Source organism: Homarus americanus, unplaced genomic scaffold (assembly GCF_018991925.1).
Source record: "Homarus americanus isolate GMGI-L3 unplaced genomic scaffold, GMGI_Hamer_2.0 scaffold30535, whole genome shotgun sequence".
NCBI classification, from domain to species: Eukaryota; Metazoa; Arthropoda; class Malacostraca; order Decapoda; family Nephropidae; genus Homarus; species Homarus americanus.
The window spans coordinates 5,073,584-5,101,334 of NW_024732440.1; the positions used below are offsets into that span (position 1 = coordinate 5,073,584).

At 37.9% G+C, this 27,751-nt stretch overlaps 1 protein-coding gene across 3 annotated transcripts in view; it reads right to left on the minus strand.

Moving 5' to 3' along the window:
* The window catches only part of LOC121868779 (chitinase domain-containing protein 1-like), a 55,814-nt gene that overhangs the window by 4,189 nt on the left and 23,874 nt on the right, over nucleotides 1-27,751 (minus strand). Inside the window, exons 7-9 of one of the 3 annotated variants that reach the window (XM_042369681.1) lie at nucleotides 22,275-22,354; nucleotides 7,811-7,959; nucleotides 4,190-4,692 (exon numbers count right to left, since the gene is read on the minus strand). In XM_042369681.1, coding sequence (XP_042225615.1) covers nucleotides 4,551-4,692; nucleotides 7,811-7,959; nucleotides 22,275-22,354 — 371 coding nt within the window. In that variant the 3' untranslated portion in view covers nucleotides 4,190-4,550. Of the gene's footprint in view, nucleotides 1-4,189; nucleotides 4,693-4,807; nucleotides 5,179-7,810; nucleotides 7,960-22,274; nucleotides 22,355-27,751 lie in introns of those variants that run through there. The other 2 variants (XM_042369682.1, XM_042369683.1) reach the window with 2 other exon arrangements.

A 27,751-nucleotide genomic window follows, 5' to 3' on the forward strand; every position in this document is an offset into this window, starting at 1 on the left:
TTACTGGTAAATTTGCCTCGACCTATTGGGGCTAGCCTAGAGCCCCAGATTGCAGACCTCTCAAAATCCCTTACATTATTTTGTAGCCTAATACTAATCACAATTTGCTTCCTACAGCAAATTCCACCGGTATCTATGATATTGTCTTTCTGATATAATAAAATTATCAAAGACCTCAAGAGAGTATTTCTTTTTCACCACCATTTTCCATACTTATACGGGTTTGCTGTGATTACTTGATGGTAGCTCTCCATGCTGCATGATCTCTTGCAGCCTCTCTCATCAGGTTCTATCTCTTAAGTAATTTCTTACAACCTTTCCCAAAGTCATTCTTCGCCTACCCTTAGCTCTCTTCCCATCCACATTCAAACTCATTCATTTCTTTGCCTAGTTGGTCTCATCCATACTCTCCAAATGCCAAAACCATCTCATCCTACCTCTAAATAAAACCTTGCCAATGCTCTCAATACCCAGCTGCTGTCCTACTTTCAAACAGGGTTTTCTATCTTGTAATGCCACATGACATCCATCTACATACAATGTATCATCCCCTTTAAATGCCATATGAAATCACATTACTCATGGCAGGTGGGTATGTAAATCTTTCCCTTCACATAAAGAAAAGGTCCTTTTGCAGCCAATGATTGAAAAGATCCATTGGCATATATACTGTACAGTAAAACCTTGATTTATGAGACTAATAAGGGGGAAAGGGTGTCTCTTGTTGCCAAACGTCCATTAAATTAAAGTAATATTTTTGACAACATATAACAAGCTATCAGACATTCTTAATTCATGGCCAAATTTCATTACCAAATTCAATGAAATTTGGTAAAGAAAAATTTGGTTTGGTAATGATGATGTGCTTTAAGGACCTGGATATCACAGACAAAATGTTTGATAAATTCTCTACTGAACTGTATGATCATGCATCAGTGGGAGAGGAGGAAAAGCCAGAGGGGAAGCCGTTGCTGCCCTATACTACTAAATTCTCAGTGGTTCTGTATCAACAAATTCATTAAATGTCAGTCATATTACATAAGTTGAACCAGCATTAAATTTGTCCTTAATTGTATTCATTTGAAAAAAAAGAAAAAAGTAATGAAACACTTGGTTTTATAATGATAAAGAAGAATTTGGTATTGGCGGCACAAAAGATAACATATTTACTCAGAGTAAACATTATATCTAAAATTTGTATGTCTAATGCAAAATCTATGATGTTTATATTCAAAATGATCATCAAACTGTAAGAACTCCAGCAATGTAAATTATATTCTGGCCGGATAATTTGTATGAATTTTATGAGCTAAATAAAAAAATTATACTTCATCCTCGTAAAGGGGTACACACACCGCGGAATGTGAGCATCCTGGGTTCTGGCAGGGCACCGCGTAAACGTGGAAACGCAGAATGTGGGACCGCGTAAAGTGAGGGTTGACTGTAATTGAAGTACATTCAAATTGCGCGCCATTCAACTCGCGCGCGGCACCGAACACGGGACACCGCCCGCTCCCGCAACCTCACACACACACGCATAGCTCTCCCTCACTCAGTCAGTCTCGCTGTAACCACGCTTGTGTTGACATCAGCATTGTAGTTGCAAAAATATTACATTTCCGTGAATGTATTATATCAAGCACAGTATGAATAGAATATCACTAATATAAGAGTATTTTAACCGAAAACTACTAAAAAAACGAGTAACATATCTTGAACATCGGAAGGTTAGGTAAAGTCTTTTGTTTTCATGTAGTTTATCGTAATTTACATTGAAATGCATTACGTTTCAGCAAAACTACTATTTATTTCTGAGAATATGGAAATGTAATATTTTGCTGAAATAACGTATGTATTACAGTTGAAAGTGACGAAAGCAATGACTCGCTTTCTTTCATTCAAAAGATGTTACCGTAATCGCTTTTCAAATGGTTTTCAGTTAAAAAACTGTTGTATTCCAATAATATTTTATCCTAATTTACTTGTGATGCAACAGTTTTTTAACTGATAACCATTCGAAAAGCGATTACGGTAACATCTTTTGAACGAAAGAAAGCGAAAGTCATTGTTTTCGACACGATTTTATCCCACTTTCCACTAATACGTACGTCATTTCAGCAAAAATATTACATTTCCGTGAATGTAGTATATCAAGCACAGTATGAATATAATATCATTGTAATATAACAGTATTTTAACCGAAAACTATTAAAAAAACGAGTAACATCTCTTGAACATTGGAAGGTTAGGTAAAGTCTTTTGTTTTCGTCATGTATTTTATCCTATTTTACATTGAAATACATCACGTTTCAGCAAAACTACTATTTATTTCTGAGAATATATTCATTCAGGCACAGTTTAGGTAAAATATACGTGTGATGTAACATTTTTTTAATTGAAAACGATTCGAAAAACACGTACCCTCTAGCCCTGTTCAAGGAGAAGACTGGGAGGAGCTGTTTGGTGCTTAAGACGATGACAAGGAAAATGATTTTGATGGATTTTAATGAAAATATTCAGAAAGACCCTGGCACTGTCAAGGAAAGTGGCTGCTGAAGGCTTCCAGGACATGGCAGAGGACGAGATTAGGGAGCTAATTGAAGAGCACGACACTGAGCTGACCGAGGAGGATCTACAGGAGTTAGTAGACTCAGGCAAGGAAGAGGAAGCGAAAGGGAAAGAGGATGAGGAAGAGCACCAAGAAATAACGTTGGAGAAGTTGGGGGAGATGACCAGGAATATTGAGGCACTGAAAAACCTGGCCTATAGTATGGACCCCTCCATGGTGCGTGCCCTGAAATTCATGCGAGGGATGGATGACGTTTTCGCTCCATACAAAAACATCATGGAAGAAATGAAAGAAAGAGACGACAACTCCCAATCACCATGTTCTTTGATCACCGAAGGAGAGATTTAACACCATCAATCACTGGTGACAGTGAGGAAGCAGCTGAATCCACCGTCGCCCCCACTTCACCACCCGTTATGGAATTGAGTGACGATGAGCCCGATGACCCCCGTCCTGTCGCCGAGGATAGGTATTGTCAGTAAAGTGAAATTTTTATCTCTTTTTTTTTAATAGCTTTTCTTGCCATGTTTATTGTTTGTAAAAATGCACAGCACAGTACAGTTCAGTACTGTACATAGGAAGAGGAGGTGCAGTTATTCACTAAACATTTGTGTTCGTTGTCGGCAGTAGTGACGGTGAGGAGGCAGAGGGGGTGGAGGAGGCAGAGGAGGTAGAGGAGGGAGCGGAGGGAGCGAGTTGGGAGGAGTGGTGACCTTGGACGCGGGAGCAGGGATGAGTGGAGATGCCAGCCAGTACATTACGAGTGTATTAATTGTTTTTATAGCTATTTTTGCATTTTAATATTAAATATTGTACATTACGTTTCAACAAAACTACCATTTATTTCTGAGAACATGGGAATGTAATATTTTTGCTGAAATGATGTACGTATTACAGTGGAAAGTGGGATAAAATTGTGACGAAAGCAATGACTTTCTCTTTCTTTCTTTCGTTCAAAAGGTGTTACCGTAATCGCTTTTCGAATGGTTTTCAGTTGTGGGATTATAAGGCTAATGATAGGATAGAATATTATTGTAATACAGTACGAGTACAATAGTTTTTTAACTGAAAACCATTCGAAAAGCGATTACGGTAAAATCTTTTGAATAACGAAAGAAAGCAAAAGTCATTGTTTTCGTCTTTCCACTGTAATATGTACGTCATTCCAGCAAAAATATTATATTTCCATATTTATTTCTGAGAATACCTATATTCATTCAGTCACAGTTAAGGTAAAATATACTTGTGATGTAATATTTTAATGAAAATACGGTATCGTAGTTTTCTTTTGTTTCAAATTTAATTAACAAAAATTGATGTTTCAAATGTAAAGAACAAAAATTTATGTACAGTATCTATAAATAAACTTTAAAAAATGAATACTTTGTTTTACATCGTCCTGTGTTACCATACGCAAGAGATCTGCCCTGGCAACTGTACCGACACTCACAGCTGGTGGTGCGTTGGTGCATCGTTTCCATTGTTTACTGGCAGTTACTGGTAAATATTTTTCAACCTAACGAAACTATTACCTGCTTAGAGGTCGACCCCCAATTTTTTGCCAAATAATTTGGTCTTAAAAACTTGAACTACACACAGGTATATACGGTAAATAAGGACATGGGGGGGACAAGTTTTTTTTGGGGGGGGGGCGCAGCAGCAGCACATATATGCGGATTTTTAACATCCACGGGTATCTCTGTTACGTAACCCCCGCGTATGTTCAGGGCCGACTGTACTTTACTCACCATTTGTCAATGATAGAAGAGATTAATTTGCCGTGATTGTTAGTGGTGATTCAGAATACTTTTATTCTGAGTCAGAGCTAACAGCAAATGTGCCCAAACAAAATTTGGTCCATTAAATCGAGGTTTAACTGTAGTCCTTTGAATAAGTACCAAAAATTTTGAGAAAGATTAAACAACTTGGGCACAATTAGGTTTTAGCACCAGTAGAATAAAGGACATGCAAGATCACTTTATCATAACAGATCATAAAAGTAATCAAGGCCTTGTCCAATTTCCCACAGAGATATCCCAGTGCCTAAATCATATGCCAGTTGCACTCTAGTACTAATGGAATATAATGTTGGATAAAAGACCATGTGTCGACCTGTCTTCGTTCTGAAAAATAAAAAATAAATTATGTAGAATATATTTTTTAACCACATGCGGTTTTTTTTTATTTATAAAATGATGAATTATTTCAGTAAATCCAATTTTTGAACAAAGTTGTGACAATATTCCTTTATAATTACCATTAAAATATTATGTTAGAAACCGGGCTTACCATTGACAGTAATGGCTGGTACTATTTAAACAATTAGTAAATCATGCCTGTCACAACTGTATCCCTTAAAAGGGGATTTTAGAGCTGACAGGTCAAGAGGTGATAAGTCTTGGTACAATATTACCTTCCATTGTTAATCCTCAGTCACACTGGATTTCCAGAGCCAAGAATCAGTCAGCCAAACTTCAAGCTAGACCCATTGGAGGGAGGGAATCTGAATCTCTTTGTCCTTACTAAGTTATAAATGAGTACTGTATTTCTCATATTCCATCATTTATTTCCTTATGCTGATCCAAGGAGACTCGTTTATTTGATGCCAGCTAGGTGAGAGAAAGCAAGCAAGAAAAATAAAGCTCTAAGTCTTGCTACAACATACACCCAACAAGGGTGGTAACTCAATAACTAGAGTAAGGTGGTAAGTACAGTACTGACACTCACACCTATATCTTAAAACAGAAAACACTAATTAAAGTTAATTCTAATGAAAAGGTACAGTCTCGTTCAAGATTCTTTAAACACTGCTGGAGACAGCTCGCAACTCAAGGCCGTTTGTTTACTATAGTACGTAGTATAATATAATACGAAACAACAAAGCGCTATCATTAAATTAAGCAACAGGGAACTAAGTAACCAATCACCGATCACTTTTACATTTATTCATAATTTTTACTACATATTATAGTAAACAAACGGCCTTGAGTTGCCAGCTGTCACCAACAGTGTTCGAAGAATCTTGAAAGAGACTGTACATCTCAATAAGAATGAACAACAGGGACACTTTTCTTGTGGAGATTATCACCATGTGACACCTATGAGAAAGTTTACCCATTGAACGAAACTCAGGTGGTTTAAGTCAGCCACCTTACTAAGGAAAATACTTGTACTTTGAAATCATCATGATCATATCCATGATCTAACATTTAAAAATGCTATACAAGAAGGGAGGAAACCAGTTTCTTAACTGACAGACTGCTACCTATCTACAGTTGAGATGAAAAGACTTACACTCCTAAAAGAAAATTGCAAAACTCAATTAAGGTTTGTCCAACTGAAAGATGATCCAAACATAAAACCTTGTTCTCATTAAACACCCCAACCCAATTTAATCAAACAATAAAACCCTTGGAGAATTTTCCCTTGCTCCTCTATGAAGCCTAGAAAAGCACAAACTAATTGATGAGTAGTCAAAATTACATTCACGTGCATTACCCCATTGGGAAAATTCCAATCAGCCCACCAACCAACATTCAAAATATAGCTTCCTGTAAGTCTAATATTCAAAATCAAACTGGATAGCCTTTCCCTACAGGCCAGACAACTATCTAGTCAACAAAATACTATCCATAAGCAGAAAATGACTTGCTTATTAATTCACTTAAACAACTTTTGCAATTAGAAGCAAATTTTATAGATGATACTACACTCATAATGCAGAAATTATGAAGGACAGCCATAATACTTCCCAAATGCTTCCTAATGGGAAAAGAGCTGAAGTCTGTCATCAACTGAGGAGATGGAAAGATGAATGCTTTGTACTGTACTGCAAATCCAGTATGACTTAAAATTAACAATGGAAGGCAAGGTTGTGCAGGCTACTGTGTCACTGAGACTCCTTAGCCTTCAGTGGTAACTCACCTCTTCAGATCCCCTTTAAGGGCTATAGTTGCAATTTTGGGGTTACACTAATAGCTTGATTAGTATTAACTGTTTAAATCCAGGGTAAACTTGGATTCTAACCTACAGATTTGATCGGTAATATGCTGTGCATGAATTCGTAACTAACATACGGTTAAGAGGATGACAAAATTTTTAAAGTCCGTTTTTCACTTTGTTGTCAACTTAACTGAACAGACATTAATCACATTAAATAAATAGGTATACAGTATATCCTCTATGCTGGTGCTTTTTTGTGAAGGTACTGCAACTGGAAGTAGTATCCCAAAGAGCACTTTTATGCATTCTGGAGAAATTCACACATTTATTTACACCTTTATTGTAAGATTTGAAAAATACAAAAATACACATATTCATTTTGACTCTGGAACTATTTACACATTCCAGTTACACCCTTGTGCAATTAAGCTGTAATTTGGCATTTCATTATTATTCTTAAATATTGAACAAACATTCACTGTAAATGAATTTTCTTATATTTCTGCAGTCTTCATAAATACAGTGCTACAGTCAGATTAAAAAATTCTTTAAAACTAAAGACACAATACCGACAAACTTTCAGTCCTCAGTTGTTTATCAAATTGTGTGTGCTAGTTGTAGGGCAGCATATACAGTACTGTATAGGTAAACCACAAAGATATTTGAAAACTCGCATCCATGAGAACTTGGGCCATTATCTCTGAATAGTCTACTTAATCACATAACAACCGCATTCAGCTGTCTGTAACTACGACGACCCGTTCTCAGTTCCTAGAGGGAGGAACTGTAAGATGGATCTCCTTATAATGGAGGCATTGTATTAATACGAAATAAAGTCATCCATTTGTGACATGGCTTACTGTAATTTGTTGTTTTTCTCACTAAGGCTCATCTCATTTAAGGGAATACCTCCTGTATGTTTTAGTTTGTTCAGTTTTTGGTTTTGTACTTTGGTCTCCTGTATTTTTATTGGTTGAAAATTGTAATGCTATGTTACTTTGAAAAGTCTTGCGTAAGGTGAAATTTAGAATAATGTCTCGTTTTTCCCGTATAATACCTGTAATTTGTTTAAACTTTTTGTGTTTTCCATGGTTCTCCTGGGAAATGTAGTAGATGTTGAGTCTTCATATAATTGAGCAAAGCAGTGATGGGAAAATGGAAGGCTAGATTCCTAGATGACCCTATCCCATAAAATACTGTACTCCACATCAGCTGTGACTTATCTTTGTGTACTTCATCCATCCTGTGCAAAAGTGAAAATAAATATGGATAACATATACTGTCAGCATAATAACATACTTGTACTCAAAATAATGCTCCTTTGACTCATCATCATAAATGAATTTGGGTTTGTGAGTAGACAAGATGTTGATGTACTGGGAGCCAAGTAGATGAGACCCTCCTGTCACACTGTGGTCCAGTCCATACAGGTTGAGCCCAAGAAGAATCTATAAATAAAAAATATAACAAACAATGGAATATGTTTTGGTTTTTTTAAGTTATGTACAATCTGGAGTGATACAGGAGAATCAACAGAGGCATATTAATGAACAGGTAATATTAATATGACAGGCAATATATATGCACACTTCTGATGTCTACATTTGAATAGCCTGTACACATTCCCCAGCATTACAGATTGCATGTAACTACATATCCATTTTTGTTTCCTTTTTCTCCAAAGAGCTTATTCCCTTAAAATCCTATTCAATCTTGATCAGTAAGACCCTGAAGATAATAAAAACAACCTAACATTTTAAGGAAGAATAATTTGAAAAGAAAAAAAAAAATCATCACGGTAAACAAGAGAAATAATTTTTCTCAAACTAATTTATTTAGTTCATACCTGGGAAAATATATAAATTTCCTAATCTACAGTACACTCCCTGTAAAAGAAAGCTATTTTGCATAATATACAAAATAACTTTCCTTTACAAGTTGTTCTTGTATATGCTGAAATATCAAGTGTTGTGAACTTTTGCATTTATAATGTAGCATCAATACATAGGACAATTTATGAAAAAAAAAAAAGTTAGGATATTTGTTGATTCTAAACCATAACACATGAGGCACTTTTGTAACAATACTCCCATACAATTTTTCCCTAAAACAGCCTCTCCATTGTAATGTAATTATTCCCCTCATGTTTCGAGTCTTTATTCTTTTATACAGTAGACAGTAATTTTTTTTTTGTTCTAAAGCATATTGCAAGTATTGTTCCTAAACTATAGAATATTTACTTACCAACTATTACACTGGAAATTGTGGAAATGCCAGACAAAATAGTACAGTAGGGTCGGGATATATCTCCAGATAGGGTCCAAGGATGTTCGTTATGCACTAAATCGCGATATATAATTACATGTAATCAATGAGGAAAATAGGGTTAGGTTCTGGAGGCCAATAAAAGTGACTAAACTTGACATAAAATGGAACAGTCTTAAGTTAGCAGAATATAAATTACACTGCTGGAATCCTTGCTAGACAGCGAATAATTTGACTTTACTGCATACATCATATATTTTGCACAAGAGATAAAAATTTTAGTCATATGTACTAATTAAGTACAGTGGGGTATGCTATAACGAATCTAATTGGTTCTAGAACCTTGTTCGTTATAGCATTCGTTCGTTATAGGATTAATCCGTTCCAGGCCCCCAAATACAACCACTTAACACTGAAAAATATAATATAAAATTGTAAAAATTGTAAAAAAGTGCATAAATATGCATCTAAACCCCTGAAATAAAGAATATCATTAATATTTGTAATAAAATAAATAAATTAGAAAAAAAAAAAAAAATTAAATACTGTTCGTTGTAGGAGTTTCGTTCGTTATAGCATTCTCAATTTTATAGGTAAAACCGTTCGTTATAGGAATATTCGTAGTAGGATCCGTTCGTTATAGCATACCCCACTGTACTGAATACTAAAAATTTTGTCTATTGCAAACTATAGCATGTTTATATTCAAATTAATCACTTCTTACAAGAATTCCAGCAATGTTAATTATATTCTCTTAAGTCAATTCATTAACATTTTATAAGAGAAAAACATAAACTCTCTCTATATGACAGATAAATAAATACCACTAGGTAACCGTTGTCTGGCTCCGGCCCAGCTGTCATAACAAATCAACTCTCCTCTGACTTCCGGTAGAAGCCTTTTGCGCAAAGAAAAAGTTTTCTTGGCACGATTGGTAAAAACTACTGGGTCTGTTGAATTTTGTCACAATAGTAGTTCCTTTGGGCAAGTTAAGGAAGAAGCAACTAACTCACAGAAACAGAAATTTTGTTTCTTCTCTCCCTATTCAGATCAAGAATCTTCTGTCTTGGTGGAAAAATTGGGACAATCTAATCGGTTCCTCTCCCTGGGTTCCGCCTCAAACAGACTTGGTCGTTTGTACGGACGCGTCCAAAATAGAATGGGGATACCATTCCTCAAACGAGGAATTCAGTCAAGGGAAGTGGAGCAACTCCCTTTGGGATAAACACAAACATAAAAGAATTTTCAGTTGTCCTATTCTTTTTGTTGGCAAACCCAAATTTAAAAAATATGACGATTTTGTTTGCCATGTACAAAAAAAACGGCAGTGTTTTGTCTCAATCATCAAGGCTCAACCAGATCTTGGCCCCTTCTAAAACTGTCAGAAAAAGATTTCAAAGTTTGTGTAACACAAACACTTTACCTCAAGGCAACTCATATACCGTCTCAGGCCAGTACCGACAGAAACAGAATGGTCCCTAAAGGTATCATAGTTCAAGAGTCTAGTGAGGAAGTTTGGAACTCCAAAAATAGATCTCTTTGCCTCCCTAAAAAATCACAAGATGCCACTTTATGCATCTCTGGAATGATCGAATCTTTTAGGAAATGCTCTCTACTTATATACTGGAACCGTTGGAATTCAATCTGTTCCCACCTGTGAAAATGTTGCCCACAGTGGTTCACAAACTCAGATCTTTCCAAGGCAAGGTCCACTTAATTGCAACCTTGGTGCCTGGATCTGTTGGACAGGTGCCCACATCCACTACAATTGCAACAAGGATGTCTAGACCAGGTACTGCATTCTCAGTTCGAGACATCCTGGGCACTTCACGCTTGGAGTTGCTCAAAAGAAGTTTAAATAGATTGTTTTTTAATTCCAATATAGCTAACCAAGTAATAGCAGGTCATAGACCCCAAACTTCTATGCAATTTATCAAGATAACGACTCTAGACATTGTCAGAAACAATTGTGTTAGAATTTTTAGAATTTCTGTTCAGAGTTAAAGACCTTCAAGGATCGACAATTGCATCTTATAAATCAGCATTGGTTGACCCTCTGGCGTGGGGTTTTAATAATACTTTGAACCCAAGGATTTATCAAATACTTAGATCATCCTTTTTCATTCAGAGATCCCCTTGGCCTAAGAGAATCCCACCTTGGTCTCTAGAAAAAGTTACTCAATTTCTTATGGGGCCTAATTACAATAAAAATATGATCCGGGACAGATTGCTCTAGAAGGCAGCCTTCCTTCTAGCAATAGCAACAGGTATGAGAATCAGTGAGCTGATTTCAATTTCCAATAATCCATCATTATTGGTATTTTCTGAGGAAGATGTTACCATTTTTCCTACAGAGATCCTAAGAAAAAAATGAAAGGGAGGATTTTCAAGCTCAACCTATTAGGATAAAATGGCTAATGGATGAGACAAGGGTTCCTCATATATTGTGCCCAGTTAAAAATCTTCAGGAATGGTTAACCAGATCCCTAATTGAGGCCCCTATGTATTCTCATCACAGGATGGTAAGAAATTGTCTCCTAGTCAAATGACAAAATATTCATCTCAGTTAGTGAATCAAGCAGACCCTGGTAAGAAATTTTTGGCACATGACACCAGGAAATATGCAGGGTCTGTGCCTGTCTGTGGCATATGAGCCTCAGTCAGATCAAAGAAGTGGGCTTTTGGAGATCTTCAAAAAATTTTAAAAACAACTATCTTCATCTATCTCTGAAAGATGCTTCACATGTGGTGGTACTGAGGTCCCCTTCCCCACCTAGTCAATCTCCACAACCAGGACCTTCTTCCTCATCAGAATAAAGTAAGTATCCTCGTTGAGATATGTAAATTAACATTTTACCTTCCGGTAAATGTTCCCAATATTTGAAAATATTCCAAACGGTTTATAATCATAATCTGGACCTAAGCTAGTGGAGCCTTGTATGCAATGTCATCTCCCTCTCCACCTCCTGCTTTGGTATTCAAGCTAGGCATCGCATTCTGGATTGAAGAAAAGGCCGTTTTTTTCTAAAACAGTTTTTATGATATACAGTAATACCCCGCTTTTTTTATGCGTTTCTACATTTACGCTGCCAGAACCGGAATTCTCATATACCCGGGTGAAGTATAATTTTTTTATTTAGCTCATAAAATTCATACAAATTACCCGGCCAGAATATAATTTACATTGCTGGAATTCTTACAATTTGATGATCATTTTGAATATAAGCATCATAGATTTTGCATTAGACATACAAATTTTAGATCTACTGTAAGTATTTTGTTTACTCAGAGCAAATATGTTATCTTTTGTGCAAAATACATGACGTGTATATTCAAAATATTCCTGGTCTTGCAAGGAATCCAGCAATGTCAATTATATTATCCTAACTTTAGTCTGAGGTATTATTTATTACTAAAAATGTAAATATACTGTTATAACCCAAACATTTCTCTGGTAGGGAGGGAAGGTGGGGGTGAGGGAGGGAGGGACCCAGGGAGCAGGTGGGAAGAGGGGGGAGGTGGGGTATTTTGATTGACAGATAGTATTTGGGTAAGTATATTTTGTTTATTTATTGAAGATATTTGTTTTAGCTCATAAAATTCATACAAATTACCCGGCCAGAATATAATTTACATTGCTGGAATTCTTACAATTTGATGATCATTTTGAATATAAACATCATAGATTTTGCATTAGACATACAAATTTTAGATCTACTGTAAGTATTTTGTTTACTCTGAGCAAATATGTTATCTTTTGTGCAAAATATATGACGTGTATATTCAAAATATTCCTGGTCTTGCAAGGAATCCAGCAATGTGAACTATATTATCCTAACTTTAGTCTGAGGTATTATTTATTACTAAAAGGTAAATATTCTGGTTTCTCCCAAACATTTCTCTGGTAGGGAGGGAAGGTGGGGGGTGGGGGGGAGGGAGGGACCGACCGACCCAGCTGGCGTGGTGGGAAGAGGGGGGGAGGCAAGGTGGGGTATTTTGATTGACAGATAGTGTCGTGAAGAATATTTTTTTTTATTAACTGAAGATATTTGTTTTAGCTCATAAAATTCATACAAATTACCCGGCCAGAATATAATTTATTTACATTGCTGGAATTCTTACAATTTGATGATCATTTTGAATATAAACATCATAGGTTTTCCATTAGACATACAAATTTTAGATCTAATGTAAGTATTTTCTTTACTCTGAGTAAATATGTTATCTTTTGTGCAAAATATATGACATTTATATTCAAAATATTCCTGGTCTTGCAAGGAATCCAGCAATGTCAATTATATTATCCTAACTTTAGTTTGAGGTATTATTTATTACTATACCTTAAAATCTAGTGTTTTCCCACAAACATTTCTCAGGGGGAGGAGCCAGCAAGTGTGAGAAGAGCGGGGGGAGTTGAGTCCATTATTTGAATGGACATTAACTTGGCGACTGTATTTCTCTATTTCTCTTAAATATTAATTGTGTGCGTGTACCATCATAAAATTAAGATGTTATTTTTACTAGAACATAGGTATTGTGTCGGGAAAAAGTGGAGTTTGGGGGTAGGCCCGGTCTCTATTTCAATTAATCCCATATGTTATGTTGTTCACTTTACATGGGCCTCCGTGGGTTCAACTGACCGCGTAAAGTGAGGGTTCACTGTAGTCCAGAATGCGACGCTGATAACCCACCCATCTCCACCCCTTGAGAGTTGACATTTGTTATACTGCCCGCTCTAAGGCAAGAGATGACGGTGGCAGTGCCTGTGATGGAGGGTGCGTGTGATGGAGGGTGAGGGAGGGGGTTTTGAGAATTGCAATTAAATGCCAGGTAGCAATGTATTAAGTAATTATTAGATGTTTTAATTGCCTGTATGTTGGCCCGGCAAGTTATTGCTAGGCATTAACATACCTAGGTATAAACTAGGCTTCACATTCTGGACTATATCACAAATAACTGGTTTTTAGAAAAAAAGGCTTTTTTATTTTTTACCTACTAAGTAAATAATTGTATTTTTTGCAGTATATCAACAATATTAGTTGAATCAATTGCTTTATAGTATAGAGAATACTTTTAATTGCTAAGTAATGAGGGAACAGTCTTTGTAAGGGGCTGGTTTCAGTTGATCCTAAGAAAACCTCCGCTACAACCCATCAATTAGCGTTGTGGAAGACACATGGTAATTTTCAAGGCATATTTTTTTTAATAAAAAGTGCTTCTTCTAAGCCGCAAAATACAAAATACGCAAAATACAAAATACGGTAACTGGCAGACCGCTCAAACCCTTCGATATTTGAAATTGTGTAGTTTTTTTTTTTTGGTGTCCAAATAAAAAGTTGAATTAAAAACTGTCAAAATTTGAAAACCTACCGGTACAGTGAGTTCTGCTATAACGCGTGTTTTGACAACGCGAATTTGCTCTAACGCGATTTATGAATCGAGGAACGATATTTGTAAAACGCGAACTCGTTTGCTCTAACGCGATTTATGAATCGAGGAACGATATTTGTAAAACGCAAACTCGTTTGCTCTAACGCGATTCCACTCGAACGGTTGTTATGACTTCAGTTCACGTTCGACATCACATGTTCAATTGAGTTATGTGTTTTGTTTGTGAACAATTGCAGAAATAATGTATGTAATACAGTGGGGTATGCTATAACGAACGGATCCTACTACGAATATTCCTATAACGAACGGTTTTACCTATAAAATTGAGAATGCTATAACGAACGCAACTCCTACAACGAACGCGGATGAATACGGGACTATTTCGCCTGGCGCATGAATATTGTTGTACCGCGACCCACAACAAGAGCGTCAGGCGCCATCTTTGTCTCATTGTGTAGCCAGTGCACCACTGTTATTGTTGAAATTTCGTCTTTTGATGTGGAAATTCGCGTTATTTGTATAACTATTTTGTTATACAAGTATACAATTGTAACAATGAGTCGTCCAAAGCGAGTGAGAAAGCTAATAACCCTTGAAACTAAGAAAGAAATTGTAAAGAAACGTGAGAATGGAAGAAGCATTGCGAAACTTAGTGATGAATATGGGATGGCTAAATCGACTATATGTACGATTTTGAAGAATAAAGAGGAGTTAAAAACTGTGCAAGTGGCTAAGGGAATCTTTAGACTTAGCAAAGCAAAGTGTAATGTGATTGAAGAGATGGAAAATTTACTCTTAGTGTGGATAAAGGAGAAAGAAATGGCAGGTGGTAACATTAGTGAAGCTATAATTTGTGAGAAGGCTAAACAATTGTTTGAGGACCTTAAAGCCAAGACTCCCAGTGGAAGTGATAGTGATGTGCCAGTGTTTAGGGGTACCTGCATGCTGAATAACACTAAGGTAAGATAAAGTACCGTATTTTTTACATTTTCCACAGAATTTTTTCAGTGTTAAGTGGTTGTATTTGGGGGCCTGGAACGGATTAATCCTATAACGAACGAATGCTATAACGAACGAGGTTCTGGAACCAATTACGTTCGTTATAGCATACCCCACTGTATTTATGTATACAGTATACCTATATATTATAAGTAAATTGTAAAATTTTAAATAAAAGAGAAAATCAAATTACATAGCGTTTTACACCCGCGCTCTCTTTACATCACACACAGTGTTTACAGTTCACGTTCGACATCACATATTCAATTGATTTATGTGTTTTGTTTGTGAAGAATTGCAGAAATAATTTATGTAATATATATGTATACAGTAAACCACTCACAAGGTCCTACCACTAATTATTTTATACTGAAACTTACGTTTGGGAAGCTGGATTAAAATGAAGATTACCGGTATATTAAAATAATAAAAATGTATTATAAACCAGTCTAACATACCATAAAAGAACAATATACCCCGGTAATAAACAGAGCTGCTATCATCACCCCCCCCCCCATTTGCCAGTGACAAGAAAGGGAAAGTGATCTTGACTGTGACCGCCTGTGGCTATTTTTAGCCGTCCTTGTGTTCGGAGGTGGTCAGTAATGCATATCTGTATATTTACTGATCATAATACTTATCTCCTATAAATAATTAATTTAAATTTGGTTTTTTGCAAAGAATATTCAGTAAATGACTGCATTAATTCTTGAAACTACCTACAGTGGTAAATTTAGGATATAAATGATGAACAGAAGTCACGTCATGGATTCGGAGTTTGGTCCTTAATGATCACCATATATGTACCAGGTATAATGGTAGCCTCCCTTTTTCGCGAAACAAGTATATAAATTAAAGAAAATACTTGCAGTATACTGTATTTAATATATTACAGTATACAGTTGTACCCCACTTAACGCGGTCAATTGAACCCAGAGGGTCCCGTGTTAAGTGAAATCCGCGTTAAGTGAACAACAGAACATATGGGATTAATTCCAATAGAAACCAGCCCGACCCCCAAACTCCACTTTTTGACGACACATAACTATGTTGTAGTAAAAATTTTATCTTAACTTTATGATGGTATGAAAAAACAAGTAATATAGAAGAGGTTGGGTTAGGAAAAATAAAGGTTAACATAGGAAAAATGAAGGTTAAGTTAGAGAAACTAAAAGTTAGGTGGAACACTTACGGTAGTAGAAGAGATGGGTCGGCATACGGGGATGGAGGCTGGTTCCGAGGCAGAGGGCAGATTACTGGCCCTCAGGTGAATCACCATTACTAGGTGAATCACCATCACTGTCACTTACAGTTGTCAGGGCTTCCCTGACAAATCCCTCAAAGTCAACTTCACTGTCACTATCACTGGCTTGGGCTGGCTGTGGTGGGTTGCGGGCGAAGAACTCGGTTATGCTTTTTTGACGGCTGGTGTTTATGTTGTCATGATACACCGTGATGTACGGCTCCATAGCCTGCACCAGCCGGGTATGGAAGACTTCATAGCGGTCATCGTCATTGTCGCGGGAAAGGACGGACTTAATTTTCTCTGCAAACTCTATGGCACACTTAATATCACTATGACTTAAACTAGGTTCTTCGGAGAATGACGCACCTTCTTCCTCCTCTTCACTGGCGTGTTCTTCTTCCAACATCTCGTCGGCAGTCACTTCAGGATCTCTGATCACCTCCAGGATGTCTTCGTTGGTGGTCTCGGAGAAGCCTTCAGCTGTAATATTGAGCGCAGCTTCTCTGGCAAGGTCCACTGCTACTGCAACAGTCTGAACCTCACCAGTCACAGGTTCACTCCTCCTCTCACCTGGTATGCCATGCAACACATGTCTCCATGCGTGACGAATCGTAGCAGTAGTCAGCAGATCCCATGCCTCCACCAAGAAGTCTACAGCTTATTTAACGTTAAACTTCTTCCAAAATTGTTTGACGAGAAGTTCTTGAGTCACCACCTCTTGTTCCTTGTCCTCGTCGCTTTTGCTCTCGCTGTCGGTGTCACCCAGCTTACGCAACTCATCCTTGGTGTTGGTAGAGTCGTTCAGGAGCTTGAACTTCTTTGCAGAATACGCAGCTTTCACATTGCAGATCAACTCCTGGTCCATGGGCTGGATTAATGACGTAGTGTTGGGAGGAAGGAAGACCACTTTTACGTTGGGGTGACGATCCATAAGTAGGGGCGAGTGTCCAGGTGCGTTCTCAAGGAGCAACAAAATATTGAATGAAACATTCTGTTGCTCGCAGAATTTCTTCACGTCGGGAACAAAACAGTTGTCAAACCAGAAGAGGGACAGAGAAGAGGACATCCACGCCTTACGTGCGGTTAGCCAGTGGACATTAAGCTTGTTCATGTCCATATTCTTGTAGGCGTGCGGCTTGCGGGTTGTGTGAATCACCGATAACTTTGGTTTACAGGTACCGGAGGCATTGGTGGTAAACAGGACGGTGATGCGTTCCTTCTGCAACTTCCGACCCCTTACCTTGCTGGCAGACTGGACAACGAAGGTCTTGGAAGGTAACTTTTTCCAGAAATGACCAGATTCGTCCATGTTAAACACCTGGTTGTCAGTGTACTGTCCTTCCTCCATAATCTCACGTAAGAACGGAGGAAAATCTCTAGCCGCCACACGGTCAGCACTCGCTTCCTCACCACCAATGTTGATGTTGGTGATCTTGTTCCTCTTCTTAAACCTATGCAGCCAACCAGAGGAAGCATTGAAGGGTTTGGGCTCTGCAATTCCCAGCTTACGTGACACTGCTGCGTATAGCTCACGTGCGTACTCCTGCACTGAGCGCGTGTCCACCGCCATGTTGCGTCGCGCCTGACGAATCAAACAACTCACCAGCAAATTTTCCACTTTTGCCAGCACCCTGTTCTGGCAATACCTGATAGATGAAGCACCTGCAGACTTTGTGATTTTCATGTGCTCTTTGATCTTGGCTGCATCCTTCTTGATCGTGCGAATCGTAGATTTGTTGACGCCATGCTGGCGCGCGAGATCAACTTGCCGTGTTCCTTTCTCCAAATCTTGAACAATTTGGTACTTCACCTCGTAGCTTAAGGAACGTCGTGTCTTCTTTGGCTTAGTGCCGCTGGGTCCAGGAAAGGAAAGGTCTCTCTCTGGTGGCGGTGGTGGTCCGGCGGAAGCCATTTTACGGAACAATGGATGCGAGTTTACACGGTGTGGCCTTGAGGGATGAAACTGCCGCGGCTAGGTCAAGCATCGTCTTTCCTCCCTCCCTCCCTCCCTCCCCGGGGTGGTCACGTCATAATACTTTTAGCCAATTACAGCTAGTAGCAGAGGGGGGTAGGGATGCATGGCCAATCACAGTCCGATACGTCATATGACGTCAGTGATAACACAACAAAGACACACACTGCGCAACCTTACCGCGCCGCTTGCCCAAGCGGAGGGAGGAGGAGGGAGAGGCAGGCAGGCAGGCGGGCGGGTGGCGCGTGGGGCAAATCTAAAAATAGCGTCTCGAGCCGGACACTCACCGCGTATATGATGAAAAAATCCGTGTTAAGTGAAAGTTCAGCTCTGGCGAGGCACCGCGTATATGATAAAACGCGCTAAGTGAAACCGCGTTAGGCGGGGTAATACTGTATTATAAATAAATAAATAAATAAACAAATAAATTCAAATTCCCTTATCATCCTGTGTTATATACAGAAATACTAGAGTCCCTGAGCGAGTACACAAAAAGAAAACGGAGGACTAAGACATCCTGAAGTGGATAGAGAACGGACATCTCTACTGGGGGACTCAAACGTTTCTCATGTTTTGTGGGCGCTGTAGCATAATATGAATAATATGTAAATTACAATTTACATATATATATATATATATATATATATATATATATATATATATATATATATATATATATATATATATATATATATATATATATATATATATATATATATGTAAATTGTAAAAATTTAAATAAAAGAGCAAAACTAAATACGTAGCATTTAAGGTGTTAAAGTGTACTGTGCAGTGTTGTGGCTTGGCGCAATGTTTACAGTTCACGTTCGACATCACTTGTTCAATTGATTTATGTGTTTTGTTTGTGAAGAAATACCTGTACAGTATATGTAAATTGTAAAATTTTAAATAAGAGAGAAAAACAAAACACGTAGCGCTTAAAGTGTACTGTACAGTGTTGTGGCTTGGCGCAATGTTTACAGTTCACGTTCGACATCACATGTTCAATTGATTTATGTGTTTTGTTTGTGAAGAATTGCAGATATAATTTATGTAATATTTATGTATACAGTATACCTGTACAGTTCAGTAATACCCCGCTTAACGCGGTTTCACTTAGCGCGTTTTACCGTATACGCGGTGCCTCGCCAGAGCCGAACTTTCACTTAACGCGGGTTTTTTCCACGTATACGCAGTGAGTGTCCGGCTCGAGACGCTATTTTTAGATTCGCCCCACCCACCACCCGCCTGCCTGCCTGCTCTCGCCTCTCCCTCCTCCTGCCTCCCTCCGCCTGGGCAAGCCGTGCTGTAAGGTTGCGCAGTGTGTGTCTTCTACTAATGTAAGTGTTACACCTAACTTTTAATTTTCCTAACCTAACCTTTATTTTTCCTAACTTAACCTTTATTTTTCCTAACCTAACCTCTTCTATATTACTTGTTTGTTCATACCATCATAAAGTTAAGATAAAATTTTTACTACAACATAGTTATGTGTCGTCAAAAAGTGGAGTTTGGGGATCGGGCCAGTTTCTATTGGAATTAATCCCATATGTTCTGTTGTTCACTTAGCGCGGTTTTCATTAAACACGGTACCCTGTGGGTTTTATTGACCGCGTTAAGCGCGGTACTACTGTATATGTAAATTGTAAAATTTTAAATAAGAGAGAAAAACAAAATACATAGCGTTTTAGACCCGCGCGCTCTGTTTACTCCACACTTTCAGTTTGAAACACGTGTGAAGTTTTTAAGTGTCCTCAGTGAATTCTGATTACTGTTTCTCCAATTTTGTGACTATGGAAAAGAAGAATATCTCTGGGAAGCATTCTGGTGATCGCATTTCCGGTGGTGATCGTAAAAGAAAGGCTATAACACTTGAAGAAAAGCTTGATGTTTCATGACTCCTCAGCCTCAACATCAACCTTCTCCCCCATCAAGTTATATTCATATTTTTTCAAGGTAAAGTGTAACATTTACTGTATGATTTCATTATTATATATGAATGTAACATTTATTTAGCCTGTGCTATCCTTGTGTTAGGCTAACTACGATTTTTTTTTTCGATTTGGAGTAATCTGCACCTAACCCTATTTTCTCCATAAGCCCTGTTATTTCTATTACGCAAATTTCTATAACACGATGTTTTACAAGAACACAACTATCGCGTTATAGCAGAACTGACTGTACTGTACAATAGACTTGCTGTCTTGTAGTATACCATTCTCGACCCCATCAGCGATAGTTTGCTTCGCACCACTATGGGGATGACCAGCAGAATATAGGAACATAATATTGTAATTTATTATTTTGGTTTATAAGTGCATGATAAAAATCAATGATGTATAAGACTGCTTTAAAGAAACTGAAGGTGTCCAATAAGATACTGAAGAAAAGTTATAGAGTATGTAAAAGAATGGTAAGGACAAGCAGATGTAGCCAGCAAGTTGAGATGGAGGGGTGGGGAAGTAGGGCAAAGGGAGGTTGGGGGGAGTAAGGGGGGAAGGGTGAGGATTTATTGTCTTATGAGCCATTTGCACAATTTTCCAATTTGAGTCTCTATTGGGTATATATGCTACATTACAGAACTATTATGGTTATGTATTCATAACGATAGACTTCTAATTATCCATTGTCTAAATAGTGATTGAAGAATAGGTTTAAGCCTTTCCTCCTAGCTCTCTATGCCGCTTGCATTCAAATGTTTGATTTATTTGCCATCCACTCAACTGAATGGTTATGCATCATAGTAATTCACAAGAAACTGTATTCAGAGGTAGCAAGAAATTGAAAGGGATTACAATTTAATAACTTTTAATTGTAATGTTAATCTATTGAGATAAGAATAAACTTTCCAAGGTGTATAGTCAATTTACCTTCAATTATGTGTAGTTACCAGCTAATTCCAATTCTTTGGATTACAATTTACATTAATTATGTCAGCTATATTAAATATGAATCAACCTCATAAGTTCTTCTTTGTACAGTGGGTTCTGCTATAACGCGTGTTTTGACAACGCGAATTGGCTCTTACGCGATTTATGAATAGAGGAACGATATTTGTATAACGCGAATACTTGTTTGCTGTAACGCGATTTTTGCTTACTATTTCTCCAATTTTGTGGTATTAACTGTGAATATGGTAAAGAAGAATATCTCCAAGAAGCGTTCTGGTGATCGAATTCCCGGTGATGATCGTAAAAGAAAGGCTATAACCCTTGAAGAGAAGCTCGATGTTATCTACCTCAAAATCACCCTTCTCCCCCATCAAGTTATATTCATATTTTTTCAAGGTAAAGTGTTACATTTACTGTATGATTTCATTATTAGATATGAATGTAACATTTATTTAGACTGTGCTATCCTTTGTGTTAGGCTAACTACTAAATTTTTTTCGATTTCGAGTAGTAATCTGCACCTAACCCTATTTTCTCCATAAGCCCTGTTATTTCTATTACGCGAATTTCTATAACACAATGTTTTACAAGAACACAACTATCGCGTTATAGCAGAACTGACTGTATTAAATTTTCACTCAAAGTATGCATATAAACATTCGAATGACGGGTAAAGAAAATTTACAGTACACTCACTGGGCCACGAGAGCGGGCGGAGCTTAAGGTCTGCGATAGTTCCAACTATGTAACTAGTGGTTAATGGGGGGGTTTGAGACCCATTCAGGTGCCCTGCTTCTCACTTACCTGACTTCGACGCTCTCCTTGTGACTCAATTATTGATTTTGGCTGTATAAGTGAATCCAGTTTTTATTCAAACCATGTAAATAAGGGGTTCTGTATGATGAAAGTATATTTTTCTTTTGTAAACATATTTGTATAACTCATAAGGAAGTTTGAGCAACAAATTAAAAGTTTTACTTCACAACACATGAAAAATACCTTGGCACGATCAGGAGATGAGGCATCGGGAACCAGTCGTTGAACACAGTCACGTACCCACCACACAGGACCGTTGGGACCTGAGAATATGAATCCAGATTAATAATGATCTTATATAGACAAAAACTTGAATGACTGATGATATTACTCTGACAACATGAAAGATTAAAAAATACAGAAATCAACAACGTACTGTCCTTAAAACATATAAATCATGTACTGGACTATCCTAAAAACATATACAGCTCCTCCCCGACTTACGACCTACTCGACCTACGTCCACCCGCACTTACGACCTGCTCTGTCCATAATGACCATCCGCACATACGACCGCGCGGTCAGGACCAAAATTTTTTTCAAACGACGCGCGCATTTTCTATACCGAAACGTTTCCGTCCCGTACGAGAGTGTGGCTTGGGTCACCACGTGGGTACAGCTCCCATGCAGTAGAGCGATTAGTTGGTGTTTGGCTGTCGTATCCTATACTGATCTAGCTGTGTACTGACATTATTTTCGTATTTAATTGACTTTATCATGACTGGAAAGCGTAGAAGTGAGAGTGGTGGTGGTGCTCAGAAGAAAAGGAGACAGTCAATTACTTTTGAGACAAAAATGAAGATAATAATGCAGTATGAAAACAGAAAACTGTAGCAACAATTTCACGTGACCTAGGGTTTTCGCACTCGACCATATCCACTATTCTGAAGGACAAAGAACATATTCGTGATGTAGTGAAAGGATCAGCACCTATAAAGGGAACTATAATTACGAAGAAAAGACAAGGCCCCCATTCACGATGTGGAAAAATTATTGGTGATATGGATGGAAGACCAAATACATAAGCGTGTACCCTTAAGCCTTCTAACCTTACAGGCTAAGGCAAGAAGCCTGTTCGAAAGCCTGATGGAGCAGGCAGGAGATGAGTGTGAACAAACCTTCACAGCAAGTCATGGGTGGTTTAACAGATTTAAGAACCACTACAGTTTACATAATGTTAAGATGAGTGGAGAGGTAGCTAGTGCTGATATTGGTGCTGAAGAAGCTTTTAAGGAGGAGCTAGATCGTGTGATTGTGGAAGGGAATTATTTGCCTGAGCAAATATTCAATGTGGATGAAACTGGATTATTGTGGAAGCGCATGCCTGAGCGAACATACATCCACAAAGAGGCAAAAACAATGCCAGGATTCAAGGCATTCAAGGACAGAATTACACTTCTGTTGCGGGGGAATGTTGCTGGTTTCAAGATCAAGCCCTTCATGATCTATCATTCAGAGAACCCCAGGGCTTTTAAACATGTCAGCAAGCACACACTGCCAGTGTTTTATCACAGTAACAAGAAAACCTGGATGACCCTAGTACTGTTTGAGGATTGGTTCATGAATTGTTTCATTCCTCGAGCCAAGGAGTATTGTCTGCAACAAGGGATTGCATTCAAGATTTTGCTGATTTTGGAAAATGCTCCAGGACTCCCATCACACCTGGACGACATGCACCCTGATGTTAAGGTAGTCTACATTCCACCTAACACTACCTCTGTCATCCAACCCATGGATCAAGGTGCTATTGCTGCCTTTAAAGCAAATTATTTACGTACGACCTTCGCTCAGGCTGTTGCTGCTACTGAAGGTGAGAAAACGCTCAGAGAGTTTTGGAAGGAGTACAACATTTTGACATGTATAAAGAACATTATTGCAGCATGGGATCAGGTTACACAACAATGCATGAATGGAATATGGAAGAAAACACTGAAAAGATATGTGAACAGTTTCAGAGGATTTAATGAAAATTAAGTTATTTCTGAGATTAGTAACAAGATAGTGGAGTTAGGTAAACAGCTTCAGTTAGAAATTGATAATGAAGATGTTGAACAGTTGGTTGAAAGTGTAGCAGAAGAGCTAAGTAACGAAGATCTTATCGAACTGGAAGCACACAAAAATGCAGAGGAAGAAGCGAGTCGAAATGTAGAAGGACCAGCACCCCCAAAAACTTTTCAGTAAAGCAAATTGCAGAGGAATTTGTTACAATTAATAAGGGGATGCAAATGTTTAACGGAATGGATCAAAATTATGAGCGTTTTGCCAAAGTTGACAGAATAGTCCAAGATGCACTTGATTGCTACAGGGAAATTTATAACAAAAAGAAAAAGCAAACTGTGCAGTCTAAATTGGACATCTATTTTAAGAAGTCCCCCATTGCTGTCTCCTCATGCCCCACCAGTGCTGCCTCTTCACTCCCTCAAGATGATCCAATACCTTCAACCAGCAAGTTTCCACAGCACATAAACCTGTCTGAAGAAAGTGACATTGATGATCCACCCAGCCCTGTCTCCTCCTCTGCTTCATCCATTTAATATAGTCTCCATGTATCCTGTACTGTAAATAGAAAATTATGGGGGACCCGTGTGCATTCAGCTGACTACATTAAAGGTAAGTGCTCAGTCACACTGTATCCATTCCTCATTATTTATTACTTTTACTGTACTGTATTCCATTGTAGATTTTTTGTTTTTTATTATTTTCATTTTATTTTTTATCTGTGTCAGACTTACGACCATTCCGACTTATGACCTGGATTTGGGTCCCTAACCCCGTCGTAAGTCGGGGAGCAGCTGTAATTCAAGTAATCCTAAAATCACTATAAATCAAAGTACAGTAGAACATCGATATAACACGAGATACGTTCCAAGAGGGTTGCTTTAAACCGAATTCGCAATAGATCGAAGTGTTGTTTCAATGGAATAATTTAGTTTGTACTTGAGAGAAACACAAAATACTAAATAAACTGAGAGACTACCCAGGTGCACCTCAGCCCATCTCCTGTAATAAACAAAACATTGATTTTTGAAGTATTATGTTAAAACAAAAACTAATAAATCAGCACAGCTAAAATTATGGGACGTGAAATGGTCTGTTTACTAGCAATCAGCTGATGGGAAGATGGAGGAGGGGGGGGGGTGGTGAGGTAATATGTTTTACAATTGATGCCAAGGTCTAGTGCTTATTTATTTATCTGTCCTTAAGAGTGACTAAGTTTTTCTCTTATAAAATGCCACTGAACTGACATGGGAGAATATAATTAACATTGCTGGAATTCTTATAAGATAGTGATTAGTTTGAATATATACATGCTATAGTTCGCATTAGACATACAAATTGTAGTTCTAATTAATTTTATTACAAAGGGATAAAATTTTTAACTATTCTGCAAAATATATGATGTTTATATTCAAATTATTTGCTGTCTTGCAAGGATTCTTACAATGCAAAATATGTTATCCTAACTTAAGTCTGTGATATTATATAAGAAAAAACCTAAAGCCTATAACAACCAAACCATGGCTGGGAAGATGGGGGAGAGGGAGGGAGGGAGGGAGGGAGGGAGGGAGGGAAGTGACAGTGACATGTTTGACAGTTGGAACCGAAGGTCTAGTGAAGTATTTATTTGTTTATTTATGTCCTTTAGATTGAGTTTTTGTTTTTGGCTTATAAAATGTCACATAAGTGACCAGGGAGAATATAATTTACATTGATGGAATTCTTATAAGATAGTGATTAATTTGAATATAATCATGCTATAGTTTGCACTAGACAAAAATTTTAGTAATCATTTAGAGTACATGTACAGTACAGCTTTGCCCTTAGGACAGTGTAGCGTGCCGAAAGAAACATTAGGCGCGAAATTAAAAATATGATGCATCAGATTGAGTCGCGCAAAATAGGAAAGATTCGCTTTACATTAAAACATTGTCCTTAATTGTGAGTGTCGCTTTAAATCAATAATCTTAAATTTAATCGCTTTAAATCGACGTTCTACTGTACTGTACTATCTTAAAATCATATAAATCAAGTATTGTACAGTATAGTCTGGGTTTACGCGGTCAATTAAACCCATGGAGGTCCGCATATAACATGAAACGCGTAAATAAAATAACAGAACATATGAGATTAATTGAAATAGAGACTGGGCCGACCACCAGACTACCCTTTTTCCGACACAATACGTACGTTGTAGTAAAAACAACATCTTAATTTTATGATGGTATGCACACATAATTAATATTTAAGAGAAATATCAATATTAGGTTTTTTAACACTTTCGTTAGTAGAAGAGATGGCTGGGCACACGGGGATGGGGGGTTGGTTCTGAGGCAGAGGGCAGATTATTGGCCCTCACCTGTATCACCTGTATCACTATCCACCACAGAGGCTAGCAGGGCCTCCTTGTCAAACCCCTCAAAGTCCATATCCTCACTATCACTGACTTGGGCTGGTTGTGGTGGGTGGAGGGTGAAGAATTCTGTAATGTTTTGTTGACTGGGCAAGCAAGGTTAAATAGACCAATCACAGCGCACGGCGGAGGGGGTGCGTGGGTGGAAAGGATACGTGACCCAATCACAGTCCGCGACGTCATCGGCACGAGTCTGACATCAGCGTCCAGCCGCTTGCCCGCCACTTGCTGCGTAAATTAAGGAATGTACCGCGTAACTAATAATTGGCGCGTATAAAATATCCGCATAAACCCAGACTATACTGTACTATCCTAAAAACATATACAGTACAGTAATCATGTACTGTCCTTAAAACATATAAATCAAGAACTGCCCTAAAAACATTATAAATCATGTACAGTACAGTACTCTGTATATAAATAATGTACCGGTACTGTCCTTAAAATATAAAAATTAAGAACTGTCCTAAAAACATTATAAATAAAGTACTGTCCTTAAAACAAACAATACATAAATCATAAACAGTCCTTAAATATATAAAATCATGTACAGTTGTACCCCGCTTTATGCGGTTTCACTTAATGCGATTTCTCATATACGAGTTGCCTCGCCAGAACCGAACTTTCACTTAACGCGGTGCATCTACTCATATACGCGGGAAGCGGCGCGGGCAGGATGCACACAAGGTCGCCCAGTCATCAAAACATTACCGAGTTCTTCACCCACCACAGCCGGCCCAAGTCAGTGATAGTGATAATTATAATGAGGATATGGACTTATATGGACTTTGAGGGGTTTGACAAAGAGGCCCTGCAAGCCTCTGTGGTGGATAGTGATACAATTGATACAAGTGATACAGGTGAGGGCCAATAATCTGCACTCTGCCTTGGAACCAACCGCCCATCCCCATGTGTCCAGCCATCTTTTCTACTAATGTAAGTGTTAAAAAACCTAATATTATTGATATTTCTCTTAATTATTAATTGTGTATGCATACCATCATAAAGTTAAGATAATATTTTTACTACAACATAGTTGTGTGTCGTCAAAAAGTGGAATTTGGGGGTCGGGCCAGTCTCTATTGGAATTAATCCCATATGTTCTGTTGTTCCATTTACGCGGATTTCACTTAACGCGGTACCCTGTGGGTTCAATTGACCGCGTAAATCGGGGTACAACTGTACTGTACTGTCCTTCAAACATATACTGTAAATTAAGTACAGTACTGTACTATCCTTAAAACATTAT